At 35.3% G+C, this 23,741-nt stretch overlaps 1 protein-coding gene across 4 annotated transcripts in view; it reads right to left on the bottom strand.

The window, feature by feature from the left end:
- CTTNBP2 (cortactin binding protein 2) overlaps window positions 1-23,741 on the bottom strand; it is a 77,309-nt gene that overhangs the window by 4,438 nt on the left and 49,130 nt on the right. For 3 of the 4 annotated variants that reach the window (XM_050986745.1, XM_030237830.2, XM_050986752.1), the window contains 15 exons: window positions 23,065-23,215; window positions 21,765-22,019; window positions 18,552-18,669; window positions 15,914-16,180; window positions 14,468-14,563; window positions 13,954-14,033; window positions 12,780-12,866; window positions 12,597-12,696; window positions 10,768-10,920; window positions 10,304-10,491; window positions 7,748-7,926; window positions 4,150-4,355; window positions 3,733-3,918; window positions 1,933-1,993; window positions 908-1,043 (listed from right to left, as the gene is read on the bottom strand). In XM_050986745.1, the coding sequence (XP_050842702.1) occupies window positions 908-1,043; window positions 1,933-1,993; window positions 3,733-3,918; window positions 4,150-4,355; window positions 7,748-7,926; window positions 10,304-10,491; window positions 10,768-10,920; window positions 12,597-12,696; window positions 12,780-12,866; window positions 13,954-14,033; window positions 14,468-14,563; window positions 15,914-16,180; window positions 18,552-18,669; window positions 21,765-22,019; window positions 23,065-23,215 (2,263 nt within the window). The remainder of the gene's footprint in view (window positions 1-907; window positions 1,044-1,932; window positions 1,994-3,732; window positions 3,919-4,149; window positions 4,356-7,747; window positions 7,927-10,303; window positions 10,492-10,767; window positions 10,921-12,596; window positions 12,697-12,779; window positions 12,867-13,953; window positions 14,034-14,467; window positions 14,564-15,913; window positions 16,181-18,551; window positions 18,670-21,764; window positions 22,020-23,064; window positions 23,216-23,741) is intronic. The other variant, XM_050986738.1, reaches the window with a different exon arrangement.

Raw genomic sequence — 23,741 nt, 5'->3', positions numbered from 1 at the left:
CTCTATCCATGTTTCAAAAGATATGGAACAGCTGCTCCAGTGTGAATACAGCCTGCTGTCACAGCCATCCACATCAGCTGTGCTAGGAGGAAAGATGAAAAAGAATAAATAGCTTGAGCCACAGGGAAAGCTGCATGGTATCGGTATAAAAGGAAAAATGAGAGAGATCCACAGGTCCACACTCAGCCTCAACATGTCTCCCATAAACACCCACAATGTAGCCCAAAACTATGAGCCCTGCAAGCATCCTTCACCCTTTTTTGCTACTGTTAAAGAACTAGGCCAATCCACCTCCTCTTGCTTGAGGCAGTAAACTGTATTTTGCTTACGGAGCAGAGGAGCTTTGAGCCAGTTCTGTGAAGGCTGATGGATTGTATTAAACCAAATGTTTAATGCATATTACGGAAAACTTTCTATGTTTTTAAGACTACAGAACAGCTTCCCAATGGGAGCAATGAGAGCATGAAACATAACAAAAGAACAGTTATGCAGGGATGGCTGTTCTCAGGGAAGTGGTCACTGACAGTTCAAGAAGCTTTTGGACAATCCTCTCGGGCACATGGTGTGACTCTCTGTGTGATCCTGTGCAGAGCCAGATGCTGGATTCAATGATCCTTGTGTGTCTCTTCCAACTCAGGCTATTCTAGGATTCTACAGAAATTTCATCCTCCACTGCAAAATTCTTTACAAAAAAAAAATGATGAAGGTGTAATTTAAAATAGTGTATATTAAACCAGAACACTTACCCTCAAATGTGTCATATATTAGTTGACTTTGGCTTATTCCCAAATAATTTAAAAATGTTCTTCAGTTCAAGCAGGGCTTGTAAATCAAAAATTTATTTTAAACACATAAAAACCAACTGAATACGGTAATGTAGTAAATTATTTAAAAGTCTTGTGTTTACCTTGCTTATATCAGGCTCAGATTTGCTGGAACACATACTTTGAAGTTCCTGCACAAGATCTACTTCATCATCAGAACCAACAGACAGCCTTTGCTCCAGATTTAATGTTCTCAAATGATCCTTCTCTGAAGTTCTGCTTAAAAAACCCAAACAAACAATCAGAGAGAACATTTTAATTAAGCTATTCTACAGAATAAAAAATAAATATTATAGACACCTCAAAAATAGTATTTTTTTCCAAAAGACCTTTACTACTACAAACAAAACAAAAATAACATCTGACAAACTGACAGCAGTAGTTGTCAATAATTATCTCATAATAGATCTTTCTATACAAATTCTCTCTATTCTGAAACTCTAACAAAGGATTCCTCTTTCTAGTATTTTCAGACTCCTCTCTTTTTAAGATGCACCAATCAATTTCATTCCACTCTGCTTTTTGAAAATAATTCCAAACACTTAAAAACACCTCTGGTGTACTGGAAGCATAAATATTCTATTTTCTCGGTGCCTGTGAGTAAGGTAGAACTAAGGATTCAGACTGAAGTGAAGTCTCAAATGCAGTTCCCTCTAGCTAATTCATACACTTTCTCAAGGAAACTCTGTATCAGTGGGACTAAAGTGCATGTACTGTTCCATCTTGAATTGCCATTCAGCAAGCTGAAATAGTCAGAGGAGTTTTTAAAATATAATGCCAGTTGATAAAAGCATATGGTCAACTTTTCAAGGCAGAGTAAGTGTTACATAATATTCTTAAGTCATAGACTATTCTGTTACATAAAAAGACATGTACTGCTGTAAGGCTTCAAATACAGAAATGGATTCTAAAATTATATCAAAGTATATAAATTTTATTTCCTTTCAGAAATGAAAATTAAAAATACTTCCTTTCTTCAGATAAGGGACCAAAACCTTACCAAAAAACTATTGATCTATCACTTATAGCATAGCATGCTGCTTTACAACAGAATGTCATCATCTTTATTTTTTGCAAAGTGTGACAAATACCAGAAATTAAAACTCACTTTGTGGTGAGAGAAGCTCTTTTCTTACAGTTTGGTTGCAACACAGTCTTAGATTTTATACCTGTACAAAAGAGAAATTGACTTGTTAGTGTGTTACCATGTGTGTTTTTTCTTTATTCTAAAATCTATGATAAACAGGGAGTATGTGTTCCCATTTACTAACTAATTACATCAGCAGGGTCTGTCAAAGATCAAGAATGCATCCCTTGAAAGTGTTTAGGGTAGCATAAGGAACTGCTGAAATGGTAAATAGGGGATCAATTGTCTAAGCTTTGTGAAAGAGAGGACATGGGGTTTCTGTGTAAGGCATTTGAACAACCCTTACTGGTGCTTCCCAAAAGAAATTTCTTCATGAGATAAAATTAAACAGTTTACCTTTACTGGAAACAGCAACAGCATTTGATTCTGATAGTCCGAAAGAGAAGACTACTAAACTTAATTGATTGTTCCATTTTTAACTTATAATCACAGATATTAACTGGATTCCAAGAACATTCTCAGGTACAAGATACAACATCAACCATCCCATGTCAGGTTAGGTTCATTATTTCTTAAATCCTCTTAGTGGGATTAGATATGTTCACAATTCAAACAGAGAACTGGCAATCAGGACATGAGAGTTGCAGTCAGAAAAAGCAGACTTCTTTCTGAACAAGGGCTGAAGAAGTGAATAGCTCATTTAAGTGCTGCAAAGTAGCAAGCATCAAGTATTTTGGTTCTTTGTATATGAGGCAATAGAGGCAAGAATCTTACTGCTCCTAAAATGTGTGTGTGTGTGTGTGTGTGTGTGTGTGTGTGTGTAAGCCTTCTCTCTCTTCCTAAATCTTCCCTCTGAAGCAGTAACCTTTATTTTCAGAAAGCAAGTATTTTGGTTTTATTCCCCTTAAAGTTTTTCTGTTTTATATTGTATTTAGTTACAATAATACTAAGTTTTCCTTCTAGAAATATGTCTCCTTTGGAAGAATTATGTTGCTTCTGAATATATCCATACATTATCTGTGTAATAAACTGCTTATTATATGACTTATGATCTTGAGGTGAAAAGAATTTTCAAAAGCAGCAGCACTAATATAACTTCCACATTTATACTGATCCACAAACTCAGTTATATAAGTCCTCTTTATCAAGCAACATACTGAAGATGATTGAAAACCTTACAGTATCTGTGACTACACAAAATTATTTACCTTTATTTTTTGCAATTGAAAACCAATTTAAAATCTTCAATTTACACCCAAAGATCTCTTTCTTCCACTGCAGGGCTTCTAGATTATTCTACACAATTTTTCTACTAAGACTGAAAAAGGAATGCATGATCTGGGGAGGAATGTGTTCATTTATTTCTACGTGGATTCACTCGGTAGTAATTATTGTAGTGAAGTTATAAATAAGTGTAAGAAAACTCCAAGAAGTATGTATACTGTAAATTTGGAGCAAATCTAAGAAGCACCAATAAAGTAATGAAGCTTTCTCTCATCTGGTTTTGGAGAAGAGACTGATTCATTCCATACAGTCAGAGGTGGAACCACTGCTTATATTGCACCATCTGAGCCAATGCCTGCCTCATTACTGGACAACAGAAAGGGCATTAGAACAACCAAACTTCCTTAGGACACCTCACAGTCAAAAAGAAGTAATTTTTGGGCGAAAAAAATAAACAATGTTTTACTAGTGAACATAAATATAAGTGTCATTTAATTGAAAAATTTTAATTCATGATGTAGGAGAAACGTTTGATTTGCATCCACATAGTTTAACCCCAGACAACTTTCAGAACTGAAACTGAAAAGCTTTATTTACCTTCAGTATTTTTCTCCTGCTTATTCCATGACTGGGAGGACAAATGGCCTGACTTTTTGCGAGGACTTGTGCTCACTCTTCTCCAAGAAGCATTCTCACCTTTTTTCTTACTGCAATTTTTGTAGCTTGAAGCCGCAGATAAAGGAAAATTTCCTCCCTTAAAATCTGCTATATAATTATCTAGCTCTGAAACAAAAGTAAAACAGTGTTAAGAACTGATGCAAATGGTTCTTCTTGGAGTACCTTATACAACTACTTGGATGAATGACAATAAATGCTTTTAACCCCACATCCTCTCTTCAGAACCACAGCTATTTTTTGTGGAAGTTTTAAAAACAGAAGGAAAAGTTAAAAGCCCCAATTCAGCAGCACACAACTACTTGGCTTTCAGACAGTAGTTGACAGTTTTACTCTTACCTGGTCTGGGTAGAGGACAGCCATGCAAAACAGCTTTATTTAGCAAGATACTGAGAGCAGCTTTAACAACAGCCTGTTGCCCTTGGCTAGGATTTTTTTTGGCTATTGCTTGTCCTGGTACAGATGGTCTTTTCACAGAGGCTCTGGAGAGTATGGCTTCTTGTACTCTGGGAGCTATCACAGCATTCCATAGCTTGGACATCCACCTGTGGTACAAAACCAATCTTTTAACTTCAAAAGCAATAATCAAAACCTGCGATTTTATACTTCGGTAACATATCAGATTCTGCATTTTAAAGAAGCACCCCATTTCAGAGAGGGACTGATTTTATTTAAGGAAGGGTTTACTTGTTGTTTTGTATTAAACTATTTGACTTAAATTTCTTTAGCTTGCCTTGATAAACTTACCACCTAATGCTTTTCCTCCTTCAGATAATATAAAACATCCTTTTCATTTAAAGGATAAAAAAAGGTCCCAGAAAGATGCATGTTCATATATATACAATTTTTTTATTTAAGTGCATGGAAAAATTTCCATGCTTGCAGGTGTCAATTCCTAGCCTGTTTACTGCCAGCATGGAAAAATGGAGGTATTCACTTAATGGTTGTACCCCTTCCATTTCCAAACGTGTCCAGTTTACAAGACATTTCTATTCATACAGCTGCCTTGCTCTTACTCCTCTTTTGTTTATTTGATCTATGGTGAACTGTGTTTCCAGGATGCTGTGGATATTCCAGATTGTCTGGTTTAGAGACTGGGTCTGATTTTTTAATTCAAAATTTGATTAAAGGGTCTTCTGGGACTTTTGTTTTTGTAAGAGAGAAGCATTACGTTGTATTAGCAAAGAAGTGAAAAATTTTTGTTAGGGAAAAATAAATGCTATTTCTCATAACTTAGGAGTTCTCCGGGGATAAAGGCTAGAAATTTCAGACTTCGGGCTCAGCTCATATCTACAACAGACACTGAGACAATCTTTTTTCAGATCAACTCCAACTCTTTTTGTTTATTCTTATATCTTCTTACAGGGGGAAGATGGTAAGATTGAGTCAGATGGTTTATATTAAAGGTCTGTAAGAAATTATAGGCTATCATGCTATGTTCAGCTTTGCAGAAATCCATTCAGAAAGTATGAAGGCTAAATGCCTGTTTGACTTAAATGGATGATTTTGCTGGATACATTGATACACTGAAGCCATTCCATTACCTAAAATATTATGATGACTTTTTGTTTTGGTTTTTTTTTTCCATTTTTTAAAAGTTAGAATGCATGAGCTATTTGAAATATATATTTTTCGTCAGTTGTGAAGCAAAACATTGAGCTTTTATGATATATAAATGCTCAAAGTGCTTTTATAAGCTTGATAAAGTTACATTACTTAGAAAAATAATTAGTACAGTTGTTAAAATACAATGTAAAATATGTATTGCAGATGGTCCTTGAAGCTTCCTTACTATAATGTTGTAGATATTATTCCATATAGTTACAGTCTGTTTCTGCTAGCTAAGCTACCAAAATAAACAAATTTTTATATTTTAGTCATAAAGAACTCTCTTTTCAATTTCTGCCTATGTAAGCTTTCAACATTTTGCAATACTGCCAGTATAAACAGTTGGAAATGAACATTATAAAGATAAAATTAATTGAGGCCATTCTAATCTAACAATTAACAATGGATGGGCATGCTCTCTAAATAAAATTCCAACCTTGTATTTAAATTCAATTTCAATTTTGTGCTTATCTTGATCAAGTCCCCCATTCTTTGATATAGCTGATATAGCTGACATAGCTTTGATAGAGCCCTTCAAAAAGGGCTGCAAAGTGAGTCGTTCCTGTTGGAACATTATCTTCAGTTCCCTAAACCTAAACCAAGAAAAAATGTAGTTAAAATTTTCTTAATTTATTCACTCTACTCACCAGAACAAGTGAAGCTACATGAAACACGCAGCAGGAAACAATTTCCTGTCACACGTTCTCTCTGCCTGCCCTGCTGCTGCTTCTTCCTCTTGTCTCATGCTAACACTGAGCCCAGAGTGAACCCAATTTGTAGAAAGCTGTCTGCTGTCCTAATGAATTAGACCGACTCAGAGAAGCTTTACTAAATGCAAAAAGCAGCAGAATAGCACAGTGGAGAGGAGGGGCAAGAGGAAAGGAGCAGTTAATTAGACTGAAATAACAGCAGTCAGTGAGCTGCTAATTAAAAGCTATTTATTACATGACCACACTGTTAGCCATCATGCTGCTAAACTAAAAGTGCCCAGTAAGAGTTCACTGGACCTGTGCTTTTTATTTCTTTTTTAGTGGACAAAATCTACATTAAATTGAGAAGTCAGATGGCATATGACAACAATGAAGGACATTTTAGGGCTGTACTCAAAATAAAGCATTGTGAAACCAGTCAGAGTTACACTGAGAAGGAATCCAGACTCAGAAATGTTTAACTAAGATGTCTAAAGAATAGTTTTTCTGTCCTCTTTTAGTGCCACTGCAATAAATAAATTATTAAAACATTTCAGAGGACATGATGCAAGAGGAAGATGGGAAATAGATGCATGGAATGCTTCAGTCTTTTTTTATTTCCCAGCACCCATAACATTTCAAGTCAATCTTACGTCCACATTTAGACTTTGATAATTACTCTGAAGATTAGTATCTAATCTGCACTTTTCAAGAATAAAAAGGAAAATAAACAAGCAAAATGTCTCAAGATCTGCAGACAGAACATGAAATGAGACAGCCTCTGCACTTGCTAAACAATGGCTCCTCCCTCATGTGTTAAGCAGTGGCTCCTGGAATAAGGGTCAGCAGAAAGTAGTACAAGAGAAACAGGTCAAGAAGGAATAGAAGGGGTGACCTAACTGGTGAGAAAAGTTATGTCACATCTCCATAAACCAATGTTATACTTCAATTCTGAATAAGTTTGAATATTAGAGGCTCATTACCTTTTTGATATAGTCAAACAATATCTTAGTGTGAAATCAAAATAATTTAAAATTCTATAATTATTTCTTTTATAATTTGCTAGCATTTAGAGTTGGAACGTAATCAGACGTTTATGCAATTGTAGGTGAGAAACGCCAAAATTTCCATTATTTTTTAATGTCACTGGCCCACTAGCCATATGGGTAACTAAACTTATATACTAAACTAATTAAACTTATTGACCAGCACTGAACCCAGCACACTGCACTACTTACTAAGATAATTTATCTATCAACTGTATGTATGTATGATTTTAAATTATACCACATATTTAAGGGTGAGAAATCATTCTCCAAACTTCCTTTATTTAGAGCTTCAAAAGGAGAGTTTACCAACTTTTCTTGAATCTTTAACTTCTGTGTCAGAAAATAAATGAAAGATCACAAGAAGACTCACTTTTGTGCAGTGTTGGACACCCTTTTCCCACTTGAGTCCTTCTGAATTGTCTTTCTAGTAATTAAATAGCCAAAAGAAGTTTAAAACTTTCAGCAATTTCAATTAAAATGCTTTTTTAAGGTTCCTGAGTCAGCAGGGTTTTGGGAGAAACACAACTACTACATTTGTGATAAGTATCTAGGTGGCACTGAACAGTATCAAACAGGAAACAAAAATCTTACTTGACTGTTGCTTGGCTGTGCCCTGGAACCACAGGACAGGAGAAGAAATGCTTTGGCCCCATAAGTGCTTCAGGTGCTCCTAGACGTGATAAGCAAGAGTTCAGCTGGTGCCAAACAGCAAGAATCCAGTCTATGATCTTGCACACGGGATCACATGGAGGAGGCACTTTGCCTCTGAACTGCAGGGAGAAAAGATTTTTGACATGGCATAAGACCAGAACTGCAAATGCTTTCCTTGAAACTCCAGGAAGGCTTGGGGCTATTTTTATTGCATGTGTTGCTATTAAAAGATCAGGAACAGTCAAGAACAAGTCAAACCTTTTTATAGAATATATTGACATCTTGCTGTATTAAAACTTATTTTCCCAGCTACACTTCAACAGATATATCCTTATCAATATACTGACGTGCCTTTACTTCTTGTGGGAAACTAAGGCAGAAATTTTGGTAGCAGTGGTTTTTTACAGTGTTTAAGATTAGGATTACAAGAGATATGTACCATATACAATGTAATATATATGATACAAATAAGGCATTATTAAAAAATGCCCAATTGCACTGAACAGGAATATCTGATCCAGACATATGCCCAGTGGATTTCCATATTGATTTTAGATCTAGTAGCATTGAAGAAAAAATGTCTTCCTCTAAGACTTGTGTTTTTAGTCTGCCTTGTTAAGGGCAAATTATTTAGTGCCAGGAAAATCTCCTGTTTCCTCTGACTTCAAATTACAGTCTTCATCATCCTAATCCTAGGATTATCCTCTGTAACAGCTTAAATTAAAGGAAGCATTAAAAGATGCACCAGGGATAGTAACTGACAGCACTGAAGCCAGAGCCTCTTGATAGAGTCTATAGGTGAAACTAAAGTAGAAACACATTAAAACTGTTCCCATATAACCTAATGGTTCAAACTAACAGCAAAAAAGATCTTTTCACCTGAACACATGAGTATTACAGCATAAACAAGGTATAATACAGAGCAATGATCTTTGAAATAGTATATGGTTTTAACAATACATTTATTTCTACTTTGCTTTAGAGTTTTACAGCAGATAAATCTTTCTTCTATTTTTGACTTAGCAATCCACTATTTTAAGTCCTGTACCAAGTGGCATTTGAGTTTACATATGGCACATGTATGCATTTCAAAAAATGTGCTACCACACTGGGCGTTTCAATATTTAATTAGGGAAGATAGAGGAAGACACATGGCTTTTTTTCTCCAAATAGCCACCATCTGCATATATGCTTGAGAGAAATTAAACTTAATGAAATTACTAACCAAATTCTGTTCAACTTCAGTCAGAGGTAGGAGCCTATTACATAGTCAAATTCTAACCTATTAAAATAAGGGTTTCTTTCAAGCCCAAAAAAGCGCCTGAAAATGACATCTGTTATTTGATGCTGCAAGTTCTTCTAGCCAAACCAGTTTGGCAGAGTAAGTCTGATGCAGCCTTTGACTATGAGCAAGTCCTAACTTAAAAAATATAATCTAAGAAAAGTAGTCTATTAAGAGTTTCATAGATTTCCCATGGTTGTTTTTTTCTATTCTGTATTCTGTTCTTGCAATTAAAGAATACTTTGGAGAGTTTCTAAATTTCCTCATTATCCTGGCTGAAATGTTCAAATACCACACATTTCCTCTGCAGGATCTCTTTGAATCAGTAAGCCTTTACAGATGAGAACTGTGGCAAAGGGCACAGGAGATGACATCCCCACGGATAACCAAGACACATCCAGCTGAACGCTCAAAACTGACAGTAGGTCTGTTGTCCCACAACAGGACTCTATTACTGGCAGTTTTTTCTATTCCTAGAACAATCTCCCTTTTTAAGCCTGTTCAAAACTGCTGCCAAGATTATTTTCCTTTGCAGCTGTTTTGATTAAACTTCCTTTGCCAATGTCTAACAGTGCCTCACTGTTGGTAATAGCTGCTATCACACTCAAATAGTATTCCAAATAACTTTTGAAAGTCCACTATTCCTCTTTTACCTGCATCTTTTTTTTCATTTCCCGTTTATTTATTAATTTAAAACAGACTTCCCATCTTTATTTTCTTTTGGACTTTTGTTCCAGCTTCAGCAGATCTATTAGCTCAAAACAAATTTTCTAATTATATAATTTGCCCCTCTTTTGATCTGAAAATCATGGAAAATATTTTTCTACTTAAAACTTAGACAAAACACATATCTGACTATCTTATTTTAGATATTGAGAATAAATTCTTTGAAGAAGAGACTATGTATGTTTGTTGAACTTATTTTTACTATAATTCTCAGAAGCATGAAAGGACATGTTGAAAAAATTACTGAAGGATGTTTCATGCAGTTGACAGGCAACCAACCAACTGTTTATGCCAATTAGCCATGACCATACACCTTTCTGTGAGACCAAGCACAACATTTCCAGATACACAGCCTGCATCTTCCCAGAATTGAATGCTCTTTTTCCTGAAACAACTTAAGCTATCTGCTCTGCTTTTGGCACTACCATCATACATATTTCACAGACCTGGTGATGAACATAACTGCTGAAGCTGATTCGAGTTCTTACCTTGCTTATTACTTTTCTCCTTAGAATCCTCTGAAGCAAGCCTCGCATTGGCTCCCCATCCCACCGAAGCTGAACCCAGCGGAAATGCTGCTGAACCAGCAGGTCAGAGCCATGAAGATGGCACTTTGCGATGGTCCCCAGCAAAAAGCAGTTCTCATGAAAGTAAAAAGCACCAGAAACTCCATTTGCTAAAAAGGAACCAAAAACCACTTAACTGAAATACTCCAAGCCTTGACATGATTTCGTATAGAAGCAAGAAGCAGTGACATAATTAGAAAGGAAAAACAACCCACAAAACACCATAAATTAGCTAAAAATATGGTATCTTTCTTAAGGACAACTGTTTACAATAAAACTATAAAAACTGAACAAATTACATTTTTCTCCTGTTCCCTTTTTTTCATATATTACAGTAAAACCGTACTGTAGTAAAAACATTTCTGCAAACCAAATTCTTTAAATACCTCTTTGAATAGTGCAGGGATTTTCTGAACTCCGATTCTCAAGAGGTGCTAGAAAATCTCCAAGTAATTCAGATAAAGAAGCTCTCTCCAGATTTTCTAAAATCACAATTGTTGTCTTGTTTACAGGAGGCTGTTTCACTGGGATCAGACAAGCTGAAATACAAAAATCCCATTAATGCATACTTAGGAAAATTTACTTCTATTTATATATACAGAATTTACTGCTACTAGTGCAATGAAAGAATTTAATTTTTTTTTTCCTTTTTAACTTGTTTACAGTCCAGACAGACTGGATAATAAGTTTAAAATTGAAAGCATAAAATCAAACAATAGAAAGAATATCATACTGTATATTAAGAAAAAAATTGAAAGCTGTGATTAAAATAAATTCCTGAAATGTCTATAATAGGATCTTTATTCAGTACACTGAATATAAATACAATAGCAAAGACCTCTTCAAAAATTTCTATCATTTGCTGTACTACATCTTAAAGTTTTAACATGTACTCTCTATACTATGTAGTGATAAAAGGTTTAAGAATTGTCCACATTTGTAAGAAACTTTATTACTCTATGAGATAGTAGCAAACATCTATGAGAAGTGGGTAATCTTCTCTTCAAGACTTCCTTCAATATCTCTAAAATCACTCAAATAATCAGAGCTGGTATGAGCCAAACCCAGTAGCACCTGAACCTAACAGGCTGACATCTCTGAATTTTTTAACATTTTAAATATTTTCATTTAATTTTCCTGATTTTAACATCTTATTGCTTAAAAAAGACACAGCTTTGAAAGTGTTCTTGCAGCACTAAATCCCAAGTAAATACTTCGGTAACACATATATAAATATAAACACTTATCATGACTATACTGTGCCCTGCATAATTTCACAACCTTTTGAAGGTGGTACTAACAAAGGTCATTAAGGAAATTGACTTGTAATAAGGCAAAATTTAGAGCAGCTGATTGGATCTGATCCTGCAGTTTCCTGACTATTACTGGCCCCCTTTACTAAGAGGCTACAGTTTGAAAGGAGGGAGGATAGGTACCCTCTCTGTGTCTGATGGATTCATTTAGAGGAGAAATGCTCTCTTAGGAAAGGAGATGCAGCAGAACAGTGGGGAAAGAAGCTGGCTGAAAAATGAGAGACACAATCAGAAGCAACATGCTGAACTGCAAAACCAGACTTTTAAAAAGAATGTGAGGCTGACACAGAATAAAGCATCCAAAAGAAGCAGCTTTCCTAAGAGACAGTGGCCAGTAAACAAACCAAACTACAAGTGACATTCTTGCCTCGAGGCTGAGCACCAAAACCTGGCTGACTTCTGACTAAATAGTCTCTTCTCTCCCACCAATGCCATGGCACTGAAAGTGACATGTGGGAATCATCACTGGCACAAGCTATCCTGGGAACTGTGACCAGGATTTCCTTAGAGTAAAAAACTGCCACAGACTGAAGTTACACCAGGCAGTATGAGAACAAACAGAACAGAGCACTTCAAGGCATTGAACAGCCTGATAGGATGATCTGCTTTTGTTCATGAGCCCACACAGTAGACCCTCAGTTCTGATTCAGAAGATCTGAACCAGAGCCATCAACTTTTAAAGGATCACAAACAAAGGGAAAAAAGAACAAGACAGAAATTAATATTAAAATGACTGGTTTCATTTAAATTAGACTCACACAATTGGCCCCAAGCACCTGAAAAACTGGGTTCCATTAAAATGTGCCATCCACTATGCAAAATGGTTTTTGTATTTCTTTACTTTGCATCATTAAAAATTTTTCTACAAATCACCAAAACTAGTCTTTCTGACATAACCTTACCATTACTGATGAACAGCTCTGCAAGTTGCTCCTTGGAGAAACCAGCATCCACTTCCACTTTAACAATCTCACATGTAGATCCTGCAGCCACTTGCTTTTGCTGTGTTGAAAATTTATATATTTGGTGAAATAGTGAAAACTCTGGTTTATGGACTAATTCACTTGATATGTTTGTGCAAATACCTTCATGCAGGCTGCTATCTGATATGCTATATAATCTTGCAAACTTCCTTCTGGACCATGGAAAATGACATTACGGTATTGTTCAACCTACAGGCAGATAAATATAAATATTTATTTCATAAATAAATTATTCTTGCAATTTCAGACTTGGATTTTTCTTTTTAACCTAGATGACACAATCAGCACCTAAAGGACAAATTTATTTGATTTCCACTACTGGAGTTGATAATCCTGACTATACTAGATTCAAAGCAGACATTATTTGCATACAACATCTTTGAAATATATTGATAAATTTATATCCTAATTTGTAAAACTACATAGCAAGGTATTTTGTTACAACAGACTTAAAAACTTAAAACAGTCATCTGGAATAAATTCAGTAATCACAAATATTTTCTTGATCTTGAATTAAAATATATACATCAGAATGATGCCAAAATCAGTTTAAGTCACTACTAAGTTAAGGATTAAAACTGAGGATTTTATTTGCAGTAGAAATGGGTTCATGTTATCAGTATGGTAAAACAATTTTTTTTTATCTAACTCTGTTTTACCTCTTAAATGTCAGTAAGGAAATATACTCCTATCTCTGCAATCTCTTGGCAATATGGTTGAATACATCAGAAACCTGAGGCACATTCTCCTGACAACATAAAATACTATCCAAGGACACAGCAGAAATTAAGCAGGTTCTAAACTAACTCTGATGTTAAAAGAAATGATCTATGATAGCTATCTCATATTATTCAATTATCCTTACATTTTGTGGTATTAAATAAGGTGTGTTACAGGGATTTCTACATAAGCTAGTAATAAAATTCACATCTCAAATAACTGCTTACGTGAATGTTATTCTAATTTACTTTCTCTTCAAAAAGTGGAATAAAATAAATTTGGAAAGCAATTAGGATATCACAGAGCTTTTACTATATTTTTAAGCAGTTCAGTTAATCAGATAGTAGCTATTTAAAGAAGAAAATTAATGCTCTCACAAGACTAAAGTTAAGGGTAAATTTAGGGGGAACTTTAAAACAGCTTTCATCCCATTTCATTTTTTTAGAAGTCTTGGTGTTCTTTCAGAGAGCAAAAAACTCGCAATTTTAGTCAACACTATTATAGAAGTATTTTGACAAACAAGTAGCATGCAGAAAGAAGCAAGCTTATTACTGACCAGGCGGAGATAATTCTGAAGTGTCTGAAGATGGATCATGGATGCATAAGTCACACTGTTTAAACAGCCTTCTTGAGGTCCTTAAAATGAGACATACAAATAACTTTGGTAAATTTCTCATGTTTACATGCATGTATGACTGATATGATTTTCATGCAGTATTCTATAATTACCTTTTATAATAAGAGGCTACGGAAATTGAAATGGTGAATAAATGAAAGACATTTATCTAGCACCATAGATTCATAGGTGTCCATGACATAAGCAATATATATTTTACTATATGGCTGAAAAAGGCAGTAAGACTTTTATGTGCAGCATATTTGCAGGCACAGAAATGCCAGAAAAATGTTGTAGACACTTTAAAATATAGTCAAACAACTAAACAGATATGATGTCTCTGAGAATTAAGCAACAATGAAGAACAAAACCAGAAGCAAATGACTCTCAAATGATGTATTTGATATGGAGTATCTTAACATTCAAAACTGAAAAATTATGAATTGAAAATTACCAAACAAAAACACTGTGATATGCTCAGCTCTATTGTTCTTCAAGAAGTCCCATGGTGGCTGGGAAAAAATCTGACCTGTTGACCATGTAATGTTTCCTGTTAAAAAAAAGAAAGAGATGTTCCTTGTACATATATAAAGTGTTCTACACTCAAGCATATTTCCTTGCTTAATAAGATTATGTGCATACACTGACAAATTTGACAAACAAACCAGTCCCGTGTATGAGATGTACTAAATCATGCTATTATTTGATATACAGCTGAAGTTACTAGTGTTTTCTGACATTGAGACACTAGTTAAACAGCTAGCCTGTCTTTTTATCTTTACACATAAAATAGAGTAAAATAGAATAATTTGCCCTGTCTAACATGACCAGGGTTCAGTTTTGCTGATGGGAAGGCAAAGGAAGGAATGAGATTTAAGATGAAGTACATGGATTTTCCGAAACTTATACAACTGTTACTAAGACCACCACATTTTGGCCAATTTTGCATAATTTTAAAGATTTCTCTTTTGTACCTTGCTAAGTGAAGTTATATAAAACAGTAGTTCTGTTTACCTATGCTGGTGATTTACAGTCTGTATTTACTGTATATTTTGGATGTATTGTAAAGAAGCAATGTGGGCTTTGAGTTGTTTTAGTAGGACCACAGAATATCCTGAGCTGAAAGGGACTCACAAGGATCATCAAACTCCTGGCCCTGCACAGGACATCCCGAGTCACATGTGCCTGAGAGCATTGCTCAAATGTTTCTTGAACTCGGTCAGGCTGGTGCTGTGACCACTTCCCTGGGGAGCCTGTTCCAGTACCCAAACCGCCTCTGGGTGAAGAACCTCTTTCTAATATCCATCCTAAACCTCCATGACACAATTTCAGGCCATTCCTTCAAGTCCTGTCACTGGTCATTACAGAGAAGAAATCAGTGTCTATCCTTCCTCTTTCCCTCATGAGGAAGTGGTAACTGCAACTGAGGTCTCCCCTCAGTCTCTTCTTCTCCAGGCTGAACAGACCAAGACCTCAGCCACTCCTCATAAGGCTTCTCCTCAAGGCTTTCCACCATCCTCATGTCTCCTTTGGACACTTCCTAATTGCTTTTTCTTATATTGAGGCATCCAAAGCTGCACGCAGCACTCAGGGTGAGAACTTAGTTTCACCTGACATAGAGATTTCTCCTCTGGAGTACTTAAAGTACTAAAAGACTAATTAACATAGGGCCTCATGATCTCCAAGATTATATTAAAGTGCATAATTGTTCCATACACACAGCTAAAAGTAAGGAAAGCTTTCATGACAGCACTGTTTGAAGTTTCATATCTAGTATTAGTCTTTCTTAGTCTACACTTTAAAAGATGCAGTAATTCAAAGATATTTTTATCTTAGAAGATTTCACAAATTCAAGAACACCCCCAAGTTTTGCTTTTATCATTAGAACCAATATTGATACCTAGTTTGACAGAAAATATACTGCTCGCACTGAGGCCAATGTTGGATTCTGCAGCACTATTAAATGACAGATCTTCTAGGCTCCTCCATCCATCAGAAGTGATTGCTTGGAAATGGTTTGTCACTGCCTGACTCACTGCTTTTGAAAAATCATCCCATGATGTCTGCTTGCGGATATTTAAAGCACATATTGTATCAAATTCCTCTGCACCACAATGGACTGGTTCAATGCCGCTGACTGAAATCCTTAAAGGTACATTAAGAGCATCTGTTGAAAAACAAAACACCAAATATGAGAAAAGCTGTAAAACTCAAAATAATCCCATTATTATTAACCAATAACATCCAATATTACTAAGGAAAGCTACAAAATAACTCCTCCACAAAGAAGCAAATGGTAAAGAACAGCACAGATCACCACCACAAAATCAGAGCAGTGACGAAAATACCAATGTATCTATACTTTTGTTAAAAAAACCAGTTCAGTATTATTATGCTTAAATAACAAGAAACAAGACAAAATTTACTTAATCTTATATTTCCTCTTTATAGACTAATTACTTATAAATTAAGACAGATGGTAGGCAATGTCTTAATTTTTCAATTCATTGTGTTTATGCACATTTTTTTCTTATTAATGTAGGAAATAATTTTCTGGCACTAGTGCACAAGTGAAAAACACAGCTGAGCCAAACATCTTTAAATAAAAACCTAAGAGCTAAGACAGAAAATGCACTTGAAAGGGTATATTTGATTTGCTATAGAGTAAATTGACAAAATGTTAAAAAAGGAAATTTACATGCACATTCTAGAAACTGTGAAGTATTTTAAATCTTGCTCTTTGGAATAAAACTCAAGAGAAGGAGCAGTCTGTGGAGATCATTTAGATGACTAAAAATGAAAAGAAAACTATCTTCTAATTTTCATGCTGAACAGTACGTGTCAGAAATTATTAAATTAAAATTAAAATTATATTCTAAAAAGTGCACAATAAAAAACAACCCATATCAGATTATTATGAAGTCTTGCAACATGATCTGTGTTTCCCTTTAGTGTCCAGAAGCCAGATCTTCAGCTGATACAAACCAGTGAAGTTCTCCTGATGTCAGAAAAGCTCTGATTTAAACCCACGAGCCTATCAATGGGAAAAGATTACTCAGAGGCATCCTTCAGATGTGGAATTGTGAGAAATGCACCAAAGGCTTGCCCTTCTGATGGCAGGTCCTCAGGGAAATGAGCACAGACTGTAAGGAGTACAGAGGGTTCTCCACAAGGGAACAGGCCCCTAGGACACAGGTACAGAATATGCCTAAACTTCAAGGCATGTGACCTTTAAGGCATGGCTGGCAATCCTGGCTCCAGTCTTTCAGATCTGTCAGAGCACAGATCCTCCTGTCCTACAGTAAAAACCTTACTGGACTGTGAGGAAGGTAGAGGATGGTACACAGACACCTTACCCAAAAATGCAGTCTTGGCTTAAGGTAAAGAAGAAGAGAATGGGAGGCCATCAGGTTCTGACCTGATAAAAGCTGTTGGATTCATGACAAGCATGACCAGAGACACAGGGTACTAAGACTTATGGGAATAATACAAGCGTTAATTTAACAGGCTGCAGATTCAGCCGTCAGAAATTTGTTTTGGTCTGATAAAGATGACTATGGAGGAGTGTCTATTAGAAAGTGATCTGTACTCCCCTCTGAACCTGCAGTAAAATGGTAAGAACTGGGATTTAAAATAGCTGAAGAGGAAAATCAGAAGCAGCAGACAGAAAACTTCCTCAATTTGTTGATAACCAGCACACTTAACTACCCTACATCCCTATATCCCACAAGACAAACACAAAAAAGGAGTGAAAAAATAGACAGCATACAAATCTACAAATGCCATAATTCTAATCATGCAGAGAACTACAGATATCTTTCTCTGTATATATAGATACAGATATATCTAGATTCATACTGTGATATAAAACCCACAAAACTAGTGTGAGGAAGAATTAAGTTCTGTCTCAAGAAATACACAGATGAGCCTGCTCTACTGAATTTTGAGAAAATTTACAGAGAAGGAAGAAGATGACAGGTTTCAACAGAAGAGCAATCTTCTTACAGAAGTTACTGATGCTTGAAAAAAGAAGTTCTTTGATGTGGTCTCTAAGACATATTTGAAGAATCAAACAAATAATCCCCTCACCAATAAGTGACAAAATAAACTATGCTCTAAAAGAGATTCAGATATCACTAGATGATCATCTTAGCCTGAGGGAATATGACAGCTATCCACCACTAAGTGACTATTTCTGCAAGAATTGGAAGAAAAGATAAGAGGAGGGCAATAGCTTTTGAAAAAGTAATTACTAATATTAAGTTCAGAAATTTTAAAAGAGTATGGATATTTGCAAACATACAGTATGAATCACCTTTTTAATGGTTTAGAAACAAAGACATGGAGAATTTAATTACCTCCAACAAAATTGTATCATATGCATTTGCAAAATTTGGAGAATAGAAACTTGCTAGATCAAAGTAACTTAATATTTTGGTGCCAAAAAAGTGACAACTACCCTTTTCATAGTTCTCATTTTTGCCCCACAAGCTCTTTACTAAAAACATTTTTATGTAGTGCTGATAGCATTTACTTACTTAAGTTTTCTAGGAGATGTTTGCAATCATCAGTAGCAACATCATGCAATGTTCGATTACACTTATCTTTTCTCTCAGCCTCTAGTCCACCATGGCTACAAAGGATTTCTAGACAGTTCTGCAAAGGTAGGAACTGTATTATTTACTTGTCCATTTATTGCACTAAAGCATTCTACCAATACACAGTTAAATTCCTAATTAAAATTCTTACACATGCATTTCCAAAGACAATCAGAGTTTCTATAGATAAAATGATGTTTCTCACAGAGTTGAAAGCCAGGAGTAAAAATATTTTATAGCAGACTTTAAAGTCTCAAATAATGACTATAAAAAAGCAGAACACATAGAGCCAGGGTTCTACAGTCTCTAAACATCAAGTGCTGATTAGCTGAATTAAGAAATTTTTATATCTGGCCACTAGTTTAGGTATTGATAAGGAGACAGAAACCCAGCTATTATCCTGGTTTGAACATCTTGGCCTCATTGTTCAAACAACAGTAAATAAGCAATTCTAAAGCTTAATACAGAGTAATAAATGAATCTATTTAGGTAACAATCCATAAAATCAGTTTTCACTTTGTAATTAACCAAGCAGGAGTTTCCATCATGACTGACACCTGAGTGGGACACAAAAAAGGATTCATTTTAAAACCACCTTGCAAGCCTCTTCTTTGGCAGAATTTCTGCAGGCAGAAACCTGAAATTCTGCAAGCATCATAAGAATGCAGTGATAAAAAAATGTATTTTTATTAATTCAGAGCACAAACATCTTGGGGATGACAACATGATGCTCTCTAAAAATGTCATATGCTCAACTAAAGGGAAAATCATTGAAATTAGGAACAAGCTATTACCATATAAATTTGAATTGGTAGAATCATACTGTAACATGAAAAAATATTCACTATATAGGTACTCCCAAATATGTGTGGGATAAAAGAGTTCTCATAAAACCACATTCAAATTGATTGATCAACAATCAGAAAAAGGATCAAGTCCTTGTTTCTAATGGCCATCATTCTGCAATAATACAGGCAGCTTCCATGAAAACTTCTTCATCTCAGATATGCTTTTAAAGACACATCCATATTGTAAAAAAAAAAAGACCCCAGGGGAAATTATATTAGTTAATACTATATTGATAATGTTTGGGGTTAGCCATAGCAGGGAAATCAAACCTTAAAAACACAGAGAAGCAGCTATTGAGTATTTTGATGTGGAATAGTGGCTAGTTGCAGGTTCACATAGTGTTACCTATTTTGTAGCTGTTCTGCAGAAACTTTTGTGAGTGTATCTGACACTCTCAGACCTTTCATAAATATAGCAGTCATTCAAGGTATATCTGCCTGTGAGGTGAAATTTTACCAGGCTGTAGTTATAGCACCTATAAGTACTTTAAAAAAATGTTTAGCCCACTAAGCTTGCCAGAAGGATATCAAGCAGAAAAAAGCATATATTTTCTTGACAGGTTAGTTTGTTAACACTGTCTCTCAAATAGAAGCAATGAACAGCAGAACAGCAGAAGGCTGAGGACTGAACTATGAGGCTGAAAATGGGAAGTAAAGCAGGAAGAAGTGGGACAGAACAAAGAAATCAAGCTTATTTTCCTTAGTAAAATGAGGGGTTTTGTTGTCTCTGCTGCCTATGAAATAACAGCTAAGATGTCCTAGCAGAATTATCTGTAAAGAATGGCCCCTACCTATCTCAAAAAAGAGGATGCAAGTGTCAGCACTGCTTACATGCAGCTATCATGCACTGGAATGAATGCCATGCAGTGTACATAATGGATTAGAGAACAAAGTCAAAGTGTAAACAGCACTTGGAGGTGGCTATTAAGCTTTTTTAGCTTTTAAATATCCCAAACATATCCCAAATCAATAAATGCATCAAATAAAATGCAATCCTGTAGGCTCTACAACATCAAAACCAGGAATCTGACTGCCAGCTGTATATCACCTTCATCACCAAGGAGACTCCCCTCAACTCCAAATGGAGATCTTATTAAACAGTTGACTTGGAATGTGCTTAGAAACTCAAATCCTGGAGTTGTTAATGAAAGACATATGTAAAGACTTCCAGTGTCAGACCTTTCAGAGAGATCAGACCTTTCAGGGACCTTTCAGACAGAAAATGAAACCTAAATTCAAAGTTCCTGAGGATTATATTATTGCAGAAAGAGCCAACATAGCACATTTATTTAGGTATTTGCAGATTACAGCAAGTATCTTAAACTCCATCTAAATTTGTATGAGTGGAAACTGGAATGAGAATCTGCACCAGCCTAACAGACATTGCTAATGGAACACTGACTCTTTGTAATGCAAAATGCTGAGTAAGCAATGGCTGTCCCTAAAAAAACTCGTAACCTTAACTGAACCTTAAATCTGTGTCTATTTTGAGAATATCTATCTTGAACGTAAATTTATCAGGAAAAAAAAGCAAACATAATGAAGGTATTGAACTAGGCATGTAAACACAAGCTGAGTTTTGAAGTCTTGGACTGTATTTTCTTAAAATTCACTCTTCTGTGTTGAGCACCCTCTATTTTCTTCTTGGGTAAAAATTTTACAGTGAGATCTGACTGACAGCTATAAAAAGAAGTCCTTTAAATGGTTAGTGTTACAAGTGTACAGCTTCTGATGCCAAGAAGTGGTAAAAAATTTCCAGAAATCCTCCTGTTGGTCATCAGTAGGAACTGTCAGGTCATCCTCCATGTCTTCAGTTGTCCCAACCTCACAAAAATGTTTCATTGCCTGATAAAAAGGCTGCCCAAAATAATAAATTAAACAATGTATGACTGCAGAAATCTGGTTCTCAAATTTCTTCTTCTCCCCTCCTTCACAGAGGAAAAATTGTTCCTAGTGAAATTATGTCCATCTAATATCTATAAGCACATGACATCCAATGAATTGGCATTCAGGGTGGGATTCATCTCACCTTAACTTTGAAAATCTCAAGTAATGATGTTTCTGCTTTTTACTGGTGTCCCACAAGAGGTAGACTTTTAAATATGGTAATTCACTCCATTTGACACCAGGCTTCTGGGACAAATTCTGGAGGTCTATCTCTTGTCTCTGTTAAATCAAGTTGGCCTATAAACTAGATAACAAACTTAGACTTGACATCGAAGTTGCAATTCTTCAAAGATAAAAGAAAAGGATTTATTTTGCCTAAATTCTATCAGGTTTCTGTAACTTGTTCACACAGACTAACCTTAAAGCCTTTTGATGCTGCTATATGGGCAGCAGTCCAACCCTCTTTGTCAGCATGGTTAATGAGATCTGCAGAAACAATAGGCTTTACTCTACTGCTATAGTCATCTTCTCTCTTCTCCAAATCAAAGTAGTCGAAATTAGGCTCTGCATCCATCAAACAGTTCCCATTGTTCGGCTCTCCATAGTACATAAGGAGCTTGAGACTTTCAACATTACCAGAATCCACTGCTGCATGAATTGGTGACCAGCCATCCTAAAAAAGAAACCACAATAAAAAAGCACACTGCCACCAAACACATAGAAAAATGTTTGCAGACTTATATCAGCAAAGAATCTAAATGGAAGGCTCCACTGGAAGACAAACAAGAATGACACAGAAATCCTTTGGGAAAACAGAGTTGCTTGTATGTGTTGCTTGGGTGGAAGAGAGGGAAGAAAATGTAGAAGAAGAAAAATTTTACAGCTTTCTCCAAGGACAGTCCAACAGATAAAATCTTCAAAATTTTTAGAAGAGCCTAAGTGATACATGCTGTTAGTAAACTGCTTCCTTCCTGTGCATCAAACAAAAATGATTTCAACTATCAATATTGTTTCATGCAGCATTAATCCATTTATTAGTCAGTTTCACAGTTTTGACATCACAACTTTTTCTCATTCCAAGTCAAATATATTTACTTTCCAGTTGCAAAATAAATGAATGATAAAAGATTTAGTGTAATAATTAATGGTGGAGTAGAATGTTCTGTGAAGCTACTACTCTTTGTGCTGTATTTTGGAACAGTCTATAACCCACATTTATTGTCATAAGAATCTACTGACATCATAGTCATAAAAAAACTTTAGAAAAGCACCTGAAAAAGGCAATTATATAGGCACTAATTTTTAGACAGTCCTCCTTCCCTTCTCCTCTACATATGACTTTTTTTTGGCCATATTCTGCCACTTGTGATACGTGAAACTCTACAATACTGGCAAGAAAGTTTTGGGATGTTGTCCCTTCAAGGACAACAATAAAGCACCTAGCACAAAAAGTGGAAGCATTTTACAAATCCAGTGCTGGAGAAAATTGCAGCGAATTGCCAGTGGAATCTAAAATATGTAAAATGGTATGAAAGTCACAGAATTTAGGAAATTTTAGACAATATGCAGTTTAAAAAAAACAGAAAGTATTATGAAAATAACAAAATATTAATTTCCAATTATATGGTTTATTTCAGCTTTAAAGAAAAGTTTAAATAAATATTTTAATGCCAATATTCAGTACTATACAAGGTACTTTACAAACTATTTTAACTTACACTGGTTTTTATTGTTCGATCCGCTCCACCTTCCAACAACAGTTTAATACAATCATTATTTCCGTTTTTACAGGCCAGGTACAAAGGTGTCTGTCCTCTTTCAGCAGCATGGTTAATATCAGCCTGATACATAATTAATAATTCTGCACATCTACAGCAAACAATAAAGCAATAAAATTGTCTTATGTTAGATATGCAACACCTCTTTATTACTTAAGACATTTAAATATTTTAAATAAAGTATTAATTTTACAGATTTAGATCTACCTGTGATCAACCCATCTACACAAGTATAAAGGATAATTTTGTACATAGGTATAAAGACAAGCTACTTCAAACTTGTAAATCTTAAACTACTGTAGCTGCATTTTAAAATTTTGAATGTAAACCACTCCATTTCACAAGACTGATAAAAACTTGATGACAGCTGCTTAAGAAAAATATTCAGCTGAGCAAAAAAAGAAACATTACAGACTACTGATATTTAAAATAGAATTGAAAAGGGAAAAAATGAAATGAAGGACTAGGATTAGCTTTACCAGCAAAATGGACACTCATCTAGGGAAGTAACCTGGTGGGGGCAGCAAAACAGCTATGGCAATACCTATCATTCAGTAGGTGCCTGAATGGAGGCTACTCTGCAAGGATGGCTTGGGTGTATTGCTAGCAGCTACTGG

This window comes from Serinus canaria, chromosome 1A (assembly GCF_022539315.1).
Source record: "Serinus canaria isolate serCan28SL12 chromosome 1A, serCan2020, whole genome shotgun sequence".
NCBI lineage: Eukaryota > Metazoa > Chordata > Aves > Passeriformes > Fringillidae > Serinus > Serinus canaria.
This window is presented reverse-complemented; position numbering and strand designations above follow the sequence as displayed.